Raw genomic sequence first — 18374 nt, 5'->3', positions numbered from 1 at the left:
TTCTAACCAAATTACGTTCCTGATCATGACATTCGGTCGTGGATTCGGTCTTCGTGTTCTTTGTACTTATATTAATTGCACTGTGTCAATTGAAGGAGTTTTATCTTTGCATCCGTGTTAATCTCGTAGATTATCTTTCTGAACATACTTCAAGATCAGCCTAAGTGGGAATTTCATGTGTAGCCTCACCATTCGAGAGTTTTGATCCTTTCATCAGAGTTTTAACTGATTCAAATGTAGGAAACGTTTCGGCCAATAAGTATTTGTGAACAGAGAAGTAGATTAAGTACCAATCATGGTAGCAAGATTGGACTTTTTTCCAGACAAGACTAACAACACAGGAAATCTCTAAAGTATGTATACAGCTTTCTCTCCTACCCTCCGCTCGGCGCGGCCAAAGGGAGTCATGTGCTGAGCCAAGGGCGACATGTAGGTTTATGGGTAGATCTCGTGAGAGCAAAGTGATGATGGAAGGGAAAACGCAAATTGTGAAACGCTAATTTACTCCTCCTGGGGGTACAGCTCCTCCCGGAGAGCGACACCGAGCTCTTGACGGAGGCTCTCAAGGGCCTCGAGGTATTGCTTGTACTGCTCCTGGTTCTCGACCTTGGCCTTGATGCCTGTTGCGTGGGATTGTTAGCAATTGTGCGGTTGAAGACAATAGATGACATCAAGGGAAATTATCTGTGCGTACCCTCGAAAACACGGACGGCAGTGGGGAAGTCGTTGACACGACGAGCGGCCTTCAGGGCGGCAGTGAGGACCTCAACGGAGGGAACGAGATCGTAGGCGAAGCAGTTGTTCAGGTTGCGCTGGGTGAAGAAGTTAGTATTCAATTTTTGATCCTGAAATCAAGATAAATGCTCCGCTAAGAATGGGTATACAATTGAGCATAAATGTCGCATTGTACACCCCGTCATCTCAGAGGTTTGGAGGTTCAAAATGATGATTCATACCTGAAGCTCGAAGACATCCTGCACACCATCGAATTCCTTCTCGAAACTGCGATTGAGACGTATGGTCAGTATATGAGACTCAATGAAGAACTCAAGCTCCAGAAGGTATCAATGCGGTCTGCCAGTCAGCAGCTGGAGAGGACGATCTCCAAAGCGCGGTGGTACCCGGGAACCCCGTCCTCTCATTCCGAATACCACTGGGGCCATTGAGTCGCGGGGATTGTCATACCGAGCGGAGAACTCCTCGTATGTCTCGTCCTCGTGGCCGGACATGCGCTTAGGGGTGATGCCGAAGAAACGGGCGCGGGTAGCGGCCAGAGTCACCGGGGTCTGCACCCGGGAGCGGACAATCGGAGCTCGGACGAAGCTGGCAGGGCGGACGGCGCGGGTCGCGACACGGAAGATAGAGAGGGACGACATATCGGAGAGGATTGTGGGACCAGAGTCAATGGGGGAGAGGTGGTGAGGGGAGAGTCGATGGGGGGGGGGAGGGAGAACGAAGTGTCGTGTAGCCGGCTGGATTTTGCGGGTGGTGTGGTGTCGACACCTGAGGCGTCAATCGGGCTCTGAACTTAGTCATCACCCGATGTGGCCCGTTGATCGCAAACGCTTTTCTGTGATTGGATGGACCGGGTGTGGCCGTCGAGTGCGTGTCATGACAGATGTGCCACTTACATAGATAGCAGAGTAGGAGATATCAATGTTATGAAGTGCAGTTCATTGATATTGAATTAGCAATGAACAATCCAAGCTAACTCAATGATATCCACAGAGCTTGGGGTTTTGTCCCGGTGGTGTTTACTGATTGTCCAATGGGACAAGTGGTGATGGTATATATCTCGCGTGTGATTGCTTACTGACGCCATGTAAGGCACCACACAGAGTTTCACAATTTAGTAGGTCAACGGTCGATCGAATTAAGCGTCCCGATGCTTCGAGAGGTCTCGAGGCCGAGAAATGATTCACATAGTCTCTGCGAGAGCTTGGATATGCTCAATTCCGATTTCAAGTCGAGATTGAACCTCCGAGTCCAAGTCAAGGACGATACGCTGGCAGTGTTATTACTAGACCGTAAGTTATATTCAGTAGGCCTGATAGATGACCTTACTGCAATAGATGGGTACACATTCTGGTAGTAATAATATCATAATGGATTGCATTCAATAATTCTCGTAGTAACAGCAGGAACTAGTAGGTGCTAGTCATTACCTCTGAGGCCGTAGTATATATGCCCTAGTAGGGCATATATAGAATTGGTTCAACCTTCGACCCCCATCCGGATAACTAAATGATACTGCTTCTATTAAACTTGTCTTCTAATAGAAGCAGTAGCCAACAAGCAATTACCGAGTGTGGAGGTTTCCAGGATTGTCCCGATATAAACCTATGAGCCTTAGAATACTAACGCAGCACTAGTGATCCCTTACTACTAGTGATATTAGTAGTACAGCCTCGGCCTTAAAAGGATAAGCTTGTGAATGATACGTTGCCCTGTAGTAGTATTCAGCTGCAACCCAATCTCGGGGAAATTAATCTGTGGATTTTGGAAGTGGTCATCTGCTTCCTGATACAAGTGGTGTACTATCATTTAGTTAGTTATTAGGATGGGGGTCAAAGGTTGAACCAATTGGTTGGGGAGGATCCATTTTGATATATCCGTACAAAGTAGTGGAGTTGTTTACTTGGGACCCAAAAGCGGGTGGGTGTTCCTGGCTGAAAACGGCATGTGAATTGGCCGGCAAATGAACTGACCACAATTTCAGATCGAATCTCTTCACAGAATGGATATAGCAAGGGTCAATAACTACAAGAACAATAAATGATAATAATCATAACCACTAATCATACTAATCATTTAAATAACTATAGAATTCGAGTTGTAATTTGGTGTACCTCGGAAGCTGCGGCTGCCCCTTTTATGCTGCGCTAGTCCCTTTTAGGCCGAACCCAACGGACGCGCCGGTTCGAAAAGAAAAAAAGGGCCCTTCTTCAAGTCATCCTCTTCTTCTCCTCCTTCATCCTCGCGCTCCAATTCCATTCCTTTTGGCCCTCGTCGCGACCGCCTGCGATCTTTGTCCTTCGAAGTCGCTTGCTCCCCGGGGGGGTTTTTTTCCTTTTCTTTCTCCCCTTTTTTTGGTCTTGTGTCTTCGCGTCGCCTCATCCAGGACTATCGACATATATCCGTCACCATGGCCGAATTCTTGCAGAACATTCCTCTCCCAACCCTGGACCGTCCTTTCGGCGTCCACTTATGGCCTCTCTTTGATAAGGCCTATGAGATGGTTATGGGATACCCCGCCAGCGAGTTCAAATTCACTGAGGGTGTCACTCCTTTCTCCACCTTTAAGGAGACCGCCACTATCCTGGTCACCTACTATGTGGTCATTTTCGGTGGCCGTGAGGTCATGAAGAAGATGCCCGCTTTCAAGCTGAACACTCTCTTCATGATTCACAACTTCCTCTTGACTGCTATCAGTGCTATCTTGCTGGCTCTGTTTGTTGAGCAGCTCCTGCCCACTCTTGTGCGCAACGGTGTCTTCTACGCCATTTGCGATCACCGCGGTGGATGGACTCAACCCCTCATCATCCTCTACTACGTATGTATCACATCAAGTGCCATTGAACATTTCCAATTGATTTTCAATCACATGCTAATCCAAAAATTCTACCATAGCTCAACTACCTGAATAAATACGTCGAGCTCCTGGACACCGTTTTCCTGGTTCTCAAGAAGAAACCCCTGACCTTCCTCCACACCTATCACCATGGTGCCACCGCTCTCCTCTGCTACACTCAACTGATTGGTTTGACTGCCGTGCAATGGGTTCCAATCACCATCAACCTGCTCGTCCACGTCGTTATGTACTGGTACTACTTCCAGAGTGCCCGCGGTATCCGTATTTGGTGGAAGAAGTACATCACTATGCTGCAGATTGTGCAATTCGTCATTGATCTGGGTAAGTTGCGCGAATATAGCCAATCTCTATCTGCAGACACTAACATTGTTCCCAACAGGCTTTATCTACTTCGCTTCTTACACTTACTTCTCCTCTGCTTACTTCCCTTGGGCCCCCAACATGGGCCAGTGCGCCGGTGAGGAATTCGCTGCTTTCGCTGGTATCGGTATCATCACCTCCTACCTGCTCCTGTTCATCTCCTTCTACATCGCCACCTATAAGAAGGAAGCCAAGGTCGGCCGTCCTCGCAGCAACACTGGCAAGAAGTCCCTGATCGACATGCGCAACTTCGAGATCCCCTCTCCTGCTGCTGCTGCCAAGGCTAATGGTAGCACCAAGACTTCCAACGGCGCTGCCTCGACTGGTCGCTCCAATGGCCCCGTCACTCGCTCCCGCAAGGCTTAAGCGGTTAAGCAAACTAAGCCGAATTCAGTTAAACAATCGCGCGTACGAAAAACACGTGTGATAACTCAATTATTTGATTTTGGTGTCTTGCGTCGTTCTCTCGCGATAAGAGATTTCGAACACAAAAATTCTTGGAATATATTGCGCTTCGAGTACTGAGCCAGTGCAAGGTAGGGCATGGTGGCTCTTCGGTGATTCAATCTATATTGTTTTAATGAATGACCTTTCACGAGACCGGACTTAACTGTCTGGTGGTCTATGCGGCATGTTCTGGGCTCTGAGGGATGATGGTCAAGGTAGGTGGTCGGATGAAGGGGGTTTTCCGACCCAAAGGCATTTTTTTCTTCCATCCAGGCATGCTGTCGGACGGCTGCCTGGTTGTATTTTATACTTTGATCTTCTTCAGTTCATGTTTGTCGTTATCACCCTAGTCTGCTGGTGGCGGACACTTTTCATTGCATCGTTACCTTTTTTTGTTAGCAAGGTACTATAGATGCTAGTTCACATATCATGCTAAATGTAATCACTTATGCAAGCATTTCTTCATTACCCCTAGTAGTAGTTTGAGTGGTTATAATTTATCTAGAAAGGTCTTGGGGACTATTAAATCGACTCGGCTAAATTCATCTACTACAATATTGGGGATACCCACATTATTCCGAGGTATACAAGTAGCTCCTACAGTTGGTACTGGCTAGAACTCAACAACTATCAGCTTGGAGTTTTGGATCCTCGAAATTTTATATGAACTTGAATCATCCAAGGTTGGACCTGGGTAAGCCCTGCACTCGAAGGAGTTGCAAGCAACAACTCAGACTAGTATACAAGGAATATCTACAAAGCCGGTCAACATATCATGTAAATACAGCAAAAACTTTACGAATAGTTTCCAGAAAATGTCATATAGCAACTATTCGTTAATGCTGACAACCTTGGAAGGCTTGATAACTCTCCTTCCAGATTTCCTTACGCACGACATGAACGAAGATCAAATCACTTATACTCAATGACATATTGGTTTTTCCAATAAGAAAGCACTTAATTTTCCAGGGCCAGTGGGGAGTAAACTAGAGACCAGCCACGAGAATCATATACTGGGAGAGCATCGAATGGAATACGCAATGAGTGGAAGATAGCCATGTCGGACAGATTTCGTCCCAGCCAGCCTCGCTGTAGGATATGGGACACTTGGTTATTCGATAGATTGCGGAGCTTCGATCTTGTCTGTATTTACTATGAGCTGGCAAGGTGCTCAACATGAAAGGAGGAGCCGTAATACTCTGCCCAGCTGCAAAGATACATGAGTAGTCGAGTCGGTCAGGAAAAGCAAGGACTGCCCGTTCTGCCCCAGCCCATATCTTCATGGGATCACCATATGTACATTTTGCAGGTGGCATCCGATAGTCTCCTGCACAAGGTACGTTCCTGCATCATAATCATGGTAGAGAGATCTGAGTGTGAGATATTCGAAGAAGGAAAAGGGATCAGACGAGACTTCTGTCCATCGCATTGTTTCTGGTATCAATCGACAAAGAATCAACAAAAAAACAATCTATGTTGATGGGGTAACCTTAGCCTTCCAAGCTTTCGAGCAAACTTCTATGTATGTACATATTACAGCTTTACACGGGCCTTTCACTGCAGGAACTGCGCCGAATTGCTGATCCCTGCAGGAAGCGTGTGCAACGGGGGACCAAAAACGCCACGAAGTGACAGGTCGACACTCGGCATATCACCGGCATGTCACGGAATGATGATCGCTATAAAGATAAAAACGAAATTGGACATGAAGCTATTCCATGCTAGAAGATGGAGTATCTTTCGTCGACCCAGCACGATATTATTTAAAACCAGCCTCACCAGCCTCGGAGACTGGGGACATAGTCGGCCGGCGCAGGGTGGGACGTATTATCATCAACTGCCAGTGGACATACATAGTAGGTACGGGGCGATGATGATATTCTCTCTTCAGCCTCCGATATCCGACCGGTGCACTATTGAGTCGATCAGTCGATCCGTTCTCCAGTGAGGACCTAGCGTGGCCGGGAGATTTTCAATAGAGCAAGATGTGGAGAGCAGAATCTGATGCATCGGCTGTCACTTGGGGAGGTTGGACAGACACCTTGCTTATACTCCAAAATCATGATTTACCATTGAATATTTTATTCCTTTTTGAGATTTGACTCTTTTCCCGGAGAGCACAGACAGAAGCAAACGGACGAGCGACAAGCAGTTCTGTTGCGGATAGCGTGGGCGCCTCGCCGTGGTCTTGCTCTTGACCCAGTTATTTTGATAGACCGGTCGAATTTCGAAATGATCCTGTCTTTGGCGTTCCTCTATTGCATACATACAGAGGAACTGTACTCATGGGAGAATCCATTGAAAGATCGATCTTATGGTGTACGTTGTCGGATGTACTCCGGGGATTCGCTTTACAGAATCATCGCATGCTAGTAACTTCCATGGAGCTTCGTCTCCATTCTCCATACTCGAAGCCTCAAGTTGTCGTCATTCTTCGAGCATGAGAGGAGACGCCAAGTTGTTCAGGAGCTTGGGCGTTAAGCTACTTGAAAAACGCGAGCTAGTGCCGGTGTTCCTTGCCTGAAGTGGCGGCTGCAACGGGGAAATGGTTTGCAATGGTGGGTGCCACGGCATTATCTATTGGATTGGGAAGATGGAGTAATATGTAGTACCTGCAGGTACTAACTACTAGTGAGTAGTTAGTTTGAATACACATGAAAAAAAAATGTGATCTATAAATATGCGAAACGATGGTGCGAAGCTCTGACGGTATGGGGAGGGTAATTCGCCGAGCAGATGGGGGTTGGTCAATGCAAGGAGCTGATCATTGCTGAAGTGCACTAGTGACTTGATGGAGGAATGGCCTGATGATGCACAGTTGACTTATGTACATAGTCAGATCAATTTGTATGTACATTCATATGTAGTCACAGGGGATACTGTATGGAAATGAAGGGAATGGAGGGGGACTGTATTTGCACCTGGTCATACCTAGGAGGACTCCTGAGAAAGGATGATTGATATCCTTGTACACTAGAGCCCTTTGCAGAGATCTTATCCTTCATTCCGTTGCACTGCCCTAGGGGACTATGTACTATGTAGGCACTGATCCTAGATGATTTCCCTGATTCCCTGATTTCCCCGTGATAGTGAACATCCGAAGAACATCCCATCCCTCTGGTTGCATTGCATCGCGTACTTTGTACCCCTGCCAGTGGTCCATTAGGGTTAAAGGGATACACCCGAGTGGACTGCTAGCTTTAACGGGTAACTTGTACGTAGTTTACATCCGGTGATGTAAATGCTCACTATGGTTATTGTATCCTATGTCTCCATAGAATTTTAATTGCTTACTACCTTAGTACCTACTCCATACTATACTTCGAACTATACTCTATACCAGAATAGTACTTCTACTCGAGTATAATCGGAAACGGACCTCGAAATATTTCCCGAGCCTCGCAAGCGTGTTTCGAAGCGAGTCTAGTGCCACTTTAGAGCGCATCCCCGGGGTCTCAGGGCCCCAGGGAGTTCGTCGTAGCGTGTTTGAGCTAAACTCGGCCCCACCGGACTGGCACGGCGGCTAACTTGGCAATCTTCTTGATGCTCAATCTTTGGATGAGATGAGAATTGGGGGATCCACCTCAGCGCTTCAATTTACAGTCAGTCGTTATTCCTGTTCCTGTTCCTGTTCCTGTTCTTGTTCCCACCCAACTCTCCGATTCCCGTTCTCCATAAGTGGATCAAGGATAATCTAGTATATACAAAGTGGGTGATAGTCCCTATTTCTCAACAATCCTGAGCCGTCTGAAACGTAAAGGAAAATCCTGTTCGGTCTATGGAGTAATATTGGAGTACATGTATACCCCGTACAGAAGACTACGAGTACTATCTACATAGTACACTTTTGCTAAACTAGTTCAATCTACTTCGTACGGAGGACTGTAAACAACAGACTTAATCCAATCATGCTGCACAGACTCCACTCGGACGTGCTGCCCCAGCGTTAGGCGCATGGGCCATGACCAACGACAGCTCACGTTGATCTATCTGATTTTTTCCCGACCGTCACCATACTCCATTGAAGGTTTCGTCTACTCCAGCCTCGCGCCACGAGAGGGTGCGCGTCGTCGAGGGTGAAACTCACTCCCATCCTATCCCGCTTGGGAACTCTGATGCAAGGGTGCTGGAGGGGTTGGCCCTCCCCCTCTCCCCTCTCTCTCCGCTAATCATGACTTTTATGATCCCTGATCACTGTGCGTAATCCTTTAGCCATGCAGGAGCTTGCAGGAGGTGCAAAATAGGAGTGGCAGGAGATAGGCCCGCTGTGAAAAGGTAAAAAAAGCAATGAGCCAGGGACGACAGTCTTTCTACACGTGGACAGGGATGGTCTCCTCTTTTCTTCTTCTTCTTCTTCTTCTTCTGCTAACTTTTTTTTATTTGAATTTATTTATGATATTATATTATTTTTCTTTTCTTTTCTTTTCTTTTCGGTAGTCCCCTTTTGGTCATCACCATTAATTTATTTTTATTTCAATGCGCGCGCTCCTAAAAAAGGCCCCGGCGCTCTGGTGGATTCCTTGAGTGGAACTCAGTTCTTCACGCCTTTTCTTTAACCCTTCTCTATCCATTGGTTCCAAGGCTCCTCTGGATGGCATCGAGGGCGGTTCCCCTGTTCATACATTTAACCCTGGTTCCACCCATCCTTAAAGTCCTTTCTCTGCCCGCGTCGTGCTGTTGACGGGATTTTCGTTGCATTTTGATAGCCCGTGCCTGATATTAAACCCGGGGACTGGTCATCTCCTGATTATTTGTTCCTTTTTCTCTTACTACTTGTTATCTCTTATTACTTCCTACTCGTTGCTTTCTATTCTGCTAGTGTTCACTGTCTGACGGACTGGCTTCCGGAATCTGCTGTGCCCTACATTTCTATACTCTTTCTCTGCATCTTTCTGCTCACTGCTCACTGGTGTACGACTTATTGTTACTAGGGCTTGTTTGGTCAGGATATTCTATCTCATTGCTGGCAATATGTACGAGCCAACACCCTCTTTAGGGCTTCACCGTCTGAGCAGGCAGAGCCTCCAAAAGCGATACGAGTCCGATGAAGAAGATGTTTCCGAGTCTGATGCCGGAGGTCACGACTTCGTGCCATCACTTGTAGGCTCACGGCGTGCTGGCACAATTGATTCTGACCTCAGTGCCGATGAGACTTCGCATATGGATCCGGATTCAGACCGAGAAGATCATCTACTGGCCCCAGAAGCCCTCTCAACAACCAAACGCTCACGCCCAGTCTCGATGGATACGCTCAAGCGTAGCAGCGATGCTGATACCTTTGGTGACAATGCCTACGTTTTTGATCCCGAAGACGACATGGTCTTGGAGCTTCCTTCACCAGATAGTACACCGGCTCTTGCGTCAAGTCTGTTCCTGAAGCCATCTATCTACGTTGCACCGACTTCACCACCAGAGCACAGATCTCGATCTCGATCCCAGTCTCCATCATCGATCTTCTCGGTGGAACATGCTGAGGTGCAGACGGCCAAGAAAGTGACAATGATGGAGCCACCAACTCGCCCGACATTGGTCTTCATCAACTCCCTGGGTCCTCGCTCAAAGGCTCCAAAGCCACGTTTGAACCACTCTCGCACCCGAGGAAACCCTCGTGATCGTGAGTCTCGCATTTTCATGCCGAGAACAGAAAACACACTTGAGGTACCCCGTCTGATGGACGCTTATCCATCTCCGCGAGAGTTGGAGTCCAGAGCATCATCCGAGCGAGGTGAATCTATCAACTCTACACCATCAATGAGTCCTTTATTGGAAGACGAAACAACCCCAGGTGCCACAATCGACTGCGTATCTGATATTCCCTTCCTGCCATATATTCCACCTTCACCAAATGTACGACCTCAATCAATATACCGTCCACGACCACGAACTCCAGCCTCTGAAAAGTCTTTCCCGCCACCATCATCCCGTCCACGTCGTCCAGCAGAAAGCAGCCGACAAGCTTCATCCCGCAGCAACAGCAACAGCAGCATGCCGAGTTTCTCCCGGCCGGGCTCTCCTTCTCGAGATGATATTCGCCCAGGATATCTGGCAGACTACTCTGATGGGGCCTCTTTAACACGAACCTGTAGTCCAGCCTCCATCGCCTCATCCCCCGCAACATCTCAACGCAGCTACCATGCCTCAAAGCACAGCGTATCAAATATTCTAACTCAACGCTCACCAATGATGCGCCGTATGACCCGGAAACACTCCGCGTCCTCCAGTATTTCAATGAGCAGTCTCCGCTCAGAAATGGATCCTATCCCCACACTGGCACCAACGTCAGCATCAGCATCAGCATCTGCATTATCAAACCAGTCCACTTTCACCGCAACACCTTATGATTCCCACGTCGTGCGTAAACCAAGTCAACGCCGTCATGGTCGACATAATAGTTCCGCCTATACTGGGAAAGGATTTATGGGCTTGAAGTTTGGAAAAAGGTCTTTCACAAAGACTTAATTCTTAATCCTTACCTATCTTCCAGTTTACCCGAATATTCTACGGTCATCTTCACTGAATGTTCGAAGTATATTAATTATGTAATGTTTTTTATGGAGCGGGTCTTGCTTTTCTGTTTATTGAGGTTTTTATACGGAATGGGTGGTTTTTTGTTTTCGCTTTCCTGTTTTTCTATTTAATGGACGACTTTTTGCAGTGGCTTTTCAATATATTCTATTTTGATCTATTTATGGGTATCTATGGCTTCAAAATGAGCGCTAGGCCTTTTTTTTCTTTTAACTTGTCTACCACTGTTATGGGATATGCTGTCTCGGGTTGTATTCCTGATAGAGTGTTTCGGGCTTCCGCAAACCCCAGGCTTTGTCTTGTGGAATTAGGGGTTCGTGTCAGTCTTCTCTGCCGGAAAATAGAATTCCTACCTAGGAATCCTATTCAGAAGATAGGTATCGTGGGACTTATCAGACGAATGGATAAACGAAGGTTTTCTCCGTGCACACAAATCTTCCGAGTCTTTGTTCAACACTTCCGAGGTCTAAAATTTGGGATATGAATTCGCAATCTGGTACCGTGGGAAGATTTGCAGAGGACTCCGGGTAAATTTGCGGTCAAGCAATAGTGATTAAACCTATTAATACTATTTTTTGCGGACCTGTGTATTGCTTTTCGAGCTCGTACGTGTTCGCAGGATAATCATCCTGCCGTGGCGTTTGAAAGATCTACTAGTGCGCATTCTACGGTGGAAGCTCGGGAAAATCCTCAACAGGGATAATGCAATAGCTTGAGCAAATAGTAAATGCTATATTGCAATAGTTTGGAATTGCTGCTAGCCAGAGCAAAAAAGAACCCGCACATGACACTAAAGGTCACATTCCATGGGTGGCTAGGATAAAACCATGTTAACAGCGACACGAAATGCACTCGGCTCATATACCAGCTATGTCTATTTCCGTGCCTCCAGGGCGGACTTGATAGCATCGCATGAGGTTTTAGCGTCGCCGAACAGCATTCGTGTTCCCGGCATGAAGAACATTGGGTTTGGTACATCGGCTGATCAGGTTGGGTCGCGTTAGTCAAGAGTACGGGATGTATGTAACGGTCGATTAATATAAGATAAATGAAGGACGTACCGTATCCACTTGACATGCCCCGCTTCATGACAATCACTTCTTTGCTCTTCCAGGCGTGCAGGACGGGCATTCCCGAGATGGAAGAATCCGGCTCCATCGCGATGGGGTTGACAGTATCGTTTGCGCCGATCACTAGCGTAACGTCTGTCTCGGAGAAGTCTTCGTTGATCTCGTCCATCTCCAAAACAACTAGAAAAAGTTAGTTCTGGTGAGATGTCTCACGCAGTATAAAGTGGATACTCACTATCATAAGGTACAGACGCTTCGGCCAGTAGTACGTTGCACTGACCAGGCATACGACCGGCTACTGGATGAATAGCGAACCTCACGTTGACCCCGCGAGCACGCAGCAAGCGAACGATCTCGGCGAGCGCATATTGCGCTTTGGCGACAGCCATTCCGTAGCCGACAATGATGATTACATTTTCAGCCCCGGACAGAGATTCCACAGTATCATCGATGCTGGTCTGCGTGACCTCTCCTTCAATCTTTCTTTGCGTTTGTGACGTTGAGGCAGAGATTCCACCGAATAGGACATTAGTGAGTGAGCGGTTCATGGCCACACACATGATGTAAGAGAGAATTGAACCGCTGACACCAATCAGAGATCCCACGCTAGTGAGCAGCGGGTTATCGAGCATGAGACCTTCAGCAACAAGTGCGAAGCCCGAATAAGCATTCAGAACGGTGATTACCACAGGCATATCAGCACCCCCGATGGCGGCAGTTGTCGTGTAGCCCTTTAGGAAACTAAGCAGGGTGTTGGCACCAAGACAGGCGGCTGCAATGCCGGCGTTTGCTGGAGCCATGGTCAAGAATGCTCCCATAGTGGCAACATTAGTACCCAGAAGAGTCGAGTTGATGATATGTCGGCCTGGTAGAATTTTCGGACTGGAGGACATCCGTCCCGCAAGCTTCATGAACGCAACAAGGGAGCCAGTGAATGTGACACCGCCGATGAGAACGCCCAGATAGGCCGTGACCATGTGCAAAGTCGTAATATCTTCAATATCGACCAACACACTGCCGATACTGGTAAGAACGGCTGCAAGACCGACCACAGAATGCAGAGCAGCCACAGTCTGAGGGAGTCCAGTAGGGGTAATGCGGCGACCAATCAGTCCTCCAACAACGGCACCAGTGCCAGCAACGGCAGCGAACTGTGTCAAGGTCTCGGTATCAAAACCTACTGCAGCCAGCGAGGCCAGAATACCGGAGACAACTCCAAGGATACCGAAAATATTACCACGCCGAGCTGTGGCTTGCGAAGCCAAGGCGGAAATCGAGCTCATACAGAGGATGGAGCTAACAAGGTATCCGGCCTGGACTATACCGGCCATACCAGTGCTTGCTGCGGCAATGAAGCCGCCGCCAAACACGAGACCAGGAATAGCATATAGCCATGGATATTCGGGGGGATCAGTGGGACGCTTGAACATGTCCAGCATGCGCTTGGTAACCACAAACCCTCCAGAAACATTGACGAAAGCTAGAAGCACCGATGCTGCTCCAAGATACTCGGGAAGAGTGGTCGGCGTAAAGCCACCCCCCCATGATGAATAGTCCACCGATACCAACCATACCAGAAATTGCATTGGTCACGCTCATCAACGGCGAGTGCAAAGCTGGTGCCACGCCCCACACAGCACGATATCCGACTAGACCAGAGAGACCAAAAGTCATCATGTTACTCATGAAAGCGGGACCGGTAGCTTTTCCGAGGGCCAGGGTGGTACCCATAGCCCCCGTAACAGTGGCAACCTCTCGGGTGACTTTTTGCCATGGAGTCAAAGCAAGTTCTTCTTCTTTCTTCGCGGTAGTGGCTGCGGCCTCCGGCTTCGGAGTGGGTGGAGGAGCGGGAGGAGCAGCCGGTGGAATCACCTCGCCGTCTCGGGTGATGATAGACCCGCGTACCACCTCATCGTTGAAGTCAATCCCGAAAGACTTTTCCTTCGGGGCCATTGACAGAAGCAATTTGGTGATGTTGTTTGAGTACAAGGTAGATGATTGGGTTGGCAGTCGTGAGGGCAGATCGGTATAACCAATGATTGTGACATCTTTATAGTTGGCGAGTTGACCAGGAATTGTTGCTTCGCAGTTACCACCGGCTTCAGCTGCAAGATCGACAATTACGGAGCCTGGTTTCATGGCGGCCACCATCTCCTTGGTGATCAATTTTGGTGCAGGTCTACCGGGGATCAGAGCAGTGGTGATTATTATGTCAACATCGCGAGCTTGTTCCATAAAAAGCTTCATCTCGGCCTCGATGAATTCCTTAGACATTTCCTTGGCATAACCACCTTGACCGGCGCCATCTTCCTGGAAATCGACTTCAATGAATTCTGCACCCAATGATTGAACCTGTTCGCGTACAGCGGGACGAGTATCGAAGCCACGAACTATGGCACCCATTCTCCGGGCCGAGGCAATGGCACTCAGACCGGCCACACCCGCGCCGATCACGAGAACTTTACTCGGAGGGATTTTCCCAGCAGCTGTAACCTGGCCAGTCAGGAAGCGGCCGAAATGGTTTGATGCTTCAAGAACAGCCTTATAACCGGCAATGTTAGCCATAGAGCTCAGAGCATCGAAGACCTGAGCTCGCGAAATCCGAGGAATTTTGTCCATAGCAAACGAAGTTACACCTTGAGCAGCCAGAGCATCCACAATAGACTTATTCTGAGCCGGGTATAGGAAAGAAATAATCGTAGAACCTTTACGCAGAGCTTGCACCTCATTGAAGGAACCCTCAATCTGAGGGCTTCGAACCTTCATGACAATGTCACTGTCGGAGAAGATGGAATCACGGTCAACCAGAGTTGCGCCGGCCTTTTCGTACGCTTCATCTAGTAGTTGAGCGCCTTCACCGGCACCACGTTCAACCAAGACACGAGCAAAGCCCTTCTTGAGGAGCATGGCCACATTCTGAGGAGTAATGGCGACACGGCGTTCATTTTCGTGAGTCTCACGGGGTACACCGACTGTCAAGGAGCTGTAGGGAGTAGTTGACACCGACCCAGGCTCCGATTCCGGAGTAGTGGTGGTGCTCGAAGCAGAGCGCTTGGAGACAGCCCATTGAGGCGGAGGAAGGGCGGGTTTCTTAGAAAGCGAAGAAAGAAGACCGACCCGTCGGAATTGAGAGACTATAATTATTGCCAATCATGCCCTTCAATTAGCAAACTGACCAGAACTCCCTGGGCATGCATTGTGCCTTGCACATATCTCGTCTCGCGGGACTCACCGTGCGTCGACCATAATTTCCCCGCGCGCGTTACATTCGGGACCAGACATGGTCCCAGTGACCGCAGGGGCAACGCGACACTCATGATGGTGTCAAGAGTGACCAAAGGCTCAAGAGAACATTGGAGGAAGGAAGTGAAGTGGAGAGAAAGAAGAAAGAAGAAAGAAAGAAAGAACCGAAGAAGAAAGAGGGTGAATGGGGAGGAAAAGGTGGAGACCGGCAAGAGTAAAAGGATGAAGTAGCGAAGATCGGAGAGGCACCAGGCAGTATACACTGCGAACCTCAAAAACGCCCAAACCTTGAAAGGAGGCGATGAAACAGTGTCGAATCAAACATTGTCTTTTTATTGGATTGGATTGTGTGCCTTGATGGAAATGATCGAATGGGACGAGCTCAGACTTCCATCCCCGCGTTTTTGTGGAGGTGGAGAGGACGGATCTGCCGAATTCTCCACCGTGACGTTTTAGTTGAGATTTGTAGATGGAACAGCACCCGTGTTTTAATTACTGGATGGATTATATTAATTAGTAGATTGTCTAAATTACTAGGATTCTAATGACCCTATTATGAGAAGTATCTAACAAGGGTTGTATGGCGTCGCTGTATTAGCAGTAAAACTATAGCAGCAATGTTGTATCGAGACTTTTCCCCGCACGACTTTGCGCCAGGATGCGCCGAGATGGTCAATGCTAGAGAAGTGCCGACTGCGGAATGATCTGGTGATATACTGAGCAGTAGTACAAGTCAGACGAGGAGAGAAAGAGTAGAGAGAAGTAGATGTATATTCTTGTAACACGATTAAGTTAAGCAAGATAGATATCTGTCTATTCACAGCCAACTGGATCGTTGTAGTGTATATAAACTGCAGAAGACTACTCAGTCTTTATTACCCCCGATGAGTACTTTTTATTCTATATCCAGCAATATCTAGTAAGATTTGAGACTCCCTTGATAGCTGGGGACATCATCGACCGCCACTCGGCTCACCATGGCCCGGGTGGATTTCCTCCACCGTCTCGACCGCGCCCTTGCTATCAATGAAATGTGTGATGCGGTTCCGAGGAAGCCAGGCACTCTCAGGCATGATAAAGTAAGAGATCAGGGCGAAAATAGTGACACCTGCCATAATGATAGGTGCATCTAGAACGAGTCAGCTGAATATCTCCAAGCAGAGAAACAGAGATATCTTACAGTTCAAGTTCTCGCCGGTCACGGGCCAGGCATAGGGCGAGAACAAGATGGCCACAACCCATCCATTCCAAAAGACACCAATGAGCTGAAATGGCTTGCTCCATCGACCAAGACTCCATGCAGGCTTAGGGAAGCGTTTTGGCGTGCAGAACAATCTGCCTAGACAGATCAGACCATATGCAGCCGCACTGGGAACACCGGCGGCGGAAACGAGAGAAGTGAAAGCCACATTAGACGGGAGGATTGTGCATGTAACGAGGGCAGCAACAGCCCACACGACGATGACGGCGTTCCGGGGTTGACCATTATGCACCTTCGAGACCCAACCAGAGAATGGCAGTACACCATCACGAGCGACGGCAAAGACCAGTCGAGACGCGGCGATGATTGCAATAGCAGTGTTCTAGAGAGAAGATTAATTGACTGGAACGATCGAATGAGCAAATTCTGATCCGCTTTACTTACCAGCCACAAGGCAACGACGCAGATCACGTTCATGGGAATATGACCACCCCGGCCAAGGACAGCCTCATAAAGTGGGACGAAAGGCTGAGGAGAGCCGAAGCCCAGCAAAGTATCATTGTCAGGCTAGATCAGGACAAAATCAGCACAGATATACACAGATACTATTGATATTGCAAGATGAACAAGGAGAGTAAGCATACCGCACAGAAAAGGAACAGGATAATAGTTGCCAAACCACCGAATCCACTGGCAACGGTACTCCAGAAAATACCCCGGGCAGCAGTGACAGAGGCGTTCTTGGTCTCTTCAGCAACGTGACCAGAAGCATCAAAGCCAATCAAAATACCAGCAGTAGCCAGATAAGAAAGACACCAGTTCCAACCGGCCGGAGCACCAGTACCATTATAGGTCGTCATGAAAGCCTCGTGGGTTGTACGGAAGCCCCAAGTCTGAGCGGTACCGATAGGAAGCCAGATCAAATTCAGCAAAAAGTCCAACATGACAACAGCAGCCGAGAGCCAAAAGACAGCCTTGAAATAGCGAGGCGGCATGAAGTTCAGTAGAGCAGCTAATGCCAGCAGAATCTCCGTACAAATCCACTGGACAGCACGGAACTTGACATCGTCAGTGTCCTTGGGGAAATCCACGTTGAAGACAGTCAGTTCAGCAAGCATGTAGTTCACGGCGGACTGGGTATTGCTAGCGCAAAAGGTTGTCCAAGCCGTGGTACTCCACCATGCAACGATAAAGCCAAGCAATCGACCAAATCGAGGACCACCGGCTTCAGCAGCCCAAAGATAGATCGATCCTGCTGATGGAGATGCAGAGCAAACCTCGGCAATGACTGCAGCAGTGATGAAAGTGAAAACCATGGTGACTAGATAGCTGGTCCAGTAGGCGAGATTTCCACCTGCGGCAATACCAGTACTGAAAGTGACTCGAACTCCACCGACAAAGTAAAGTGCGGCTAGGATTGTCAGTGAAAAAGGTTTTATTTCGAAGAAAAAAGCCAAAAAAAAAAATACAACAAGAGAAACATACCAAAGGTCGTGGCAAAGTTCTCAAACAGTGTATATGTTCGATGCAAGACCTAGTCAAGGTTATTATCAGATTTGCGATCTTCACTCCACTCTACCATGTCACTGATGGTAGGTTATCCTTTGACAACCCATACCGGTTTATAGCCCATAGTCCTCTAAACACACAGTTAGCCATGGATTCAAGACAACAATACTGAATCTACTCTATTCTGTCCCGTAATAAGAGACCTACCAACAACGCAGCATCATCCTTGGACTCAGTCTCACTCCGATTCTCTTCACCGGCAACCACATCATCGCGACCGAGTACGAGATCCTCATGTTCGAGCGCCATCTCTGCTAAGAAAGCGCAATATGAGCGCGAAGATCTTTCGTACTCACGAGATCGTGAAAGAAACAAAAAACAAATCAAAAAAAAAAAAACAAAGAATATTGGAGGTTTGGAAGAGAAA

The 18374-nt window shown here is 48.0% G+C and overlaps 5 protein-coding genes across 5 annotated transcripts; 2 read left to right on the top strand and 3 right to left on the bottom strand.

Annotated features, from left to right (window-relative positions):
* Positions 1-501: 501 nt before the first annotated feature.
* N7469_010949 (cytochrome c oxidase subunit VI) lies at positions 502-1376 on the bottom strand (the record flags this gene model as incomplete). Its single annotated transcript, XM_056649854.1, has 4 exons — positions 502-620; positions 695-812; positions 957-1002; positions 1186-1376. The coding sequence occupies 4 exons, from the start codon at positions 1374-1376 to the stop codon at positions 502-504; spliced, it is 474 nt and encodes a 157-aa protein (XP_056496985.1).
* A 1769-nt stretch (positions 1377-3145) lies between these two features.
* N7469_010948 (elongation of very long chain fatty acids protein) lies at positions 3146-4318 on the top strand (the record flags this gene model as incomplete). Its single annotated transcript, XM_056649853.1, has 3 exons — positions 3146-3553; positions 3631-3913; positions 3972-4318. The coding sequence occupies 3 exons, from the start codon at positions 3146-3148 to the stop codon at positions 4316-4318; spliced, it is 1038 nt and encodes a 345-aa protein (XP_056496984.1).
* Positions 4319-9370: 5052 nt separating this feature from the next.
* N7469_010947 (uncharacterized protein) lies at positions 9371-10858 on the top strand (the record flags this gene model as incomplete). Its single annotated transcript, XM_056649852.1, has 1 exon — positions 9371-10858. One exon carries the CDS (start codon positions 9371-9373, stop codon positions 10856-10858), a length of 1488 nt encoding a protein of 495 aa, XP_056496983.1.
* Positions 10859-11749: 891 nt separating this feature from the next.
* On the bottom strand, positions 11750-15311 carry N7469_010946 (putative nicotinamide nucleotide transhydrogenase; the record flags this gene model as incomplete). The annotated part of the gene is made up of 5 exons (XM_056649851.1): positions 11750-11905; positions 11986-12174; positions 12230-13502; positions 13564-15128; positions 15227-15311. 5 exons carry the CDS (start codon positions 15309-15311, stop codon positions 11799-11801), a joined length of 3219 nt encoding a protein of 1072 aa, XP_056496982.1. The 3' UTR covers positions 11750-11798.
* An 879-nt stretch (positions 15312-16190) lies between these two features.
* Positions 16191-18256, bottom strand: N7469_010945 (putative amino acid permease; the record flags this gene model as incomplete). Its single annotated transcript, XM_056649850.1, has 7 exons — positions 16191-16366; positions 16418-16820; positions 16883-17005; positions 17083-17849; positions 17924-17972; positions 18057-18077; positions 18155-18256. The coding sequence occupies 7 exons, from the start codon at positions 18254-18256 to the stop codon at positions 16191-16193; spliced, it is 1641 nt and encodes a 546-aa protein (XP_056496981.1).
* Between the last annotated feature and the right edge of the window lie 118 nt (positions 18257-18374).

Source organism: Penicillium citrinum, assembly GCF_028827155.1.
Source record: "Penicillium citrinum strain IBT 23319 chromosome Unknown utg000009l:1.0-4274883.0:1.0-4276374.0, whole genome shotgun sequence".
Taxonomy (NCBI): Eukaryota; Fungi; Ascomycota; class Eurotiomycetes; order Eurotiales; family Aspergillaceae; genus Penicillium; species Penicillium citrinum.
Note: the sequence above shows the minus strand (reverse complement) of the source record. Positions and strands in the feature narration are given on the sequence as shown.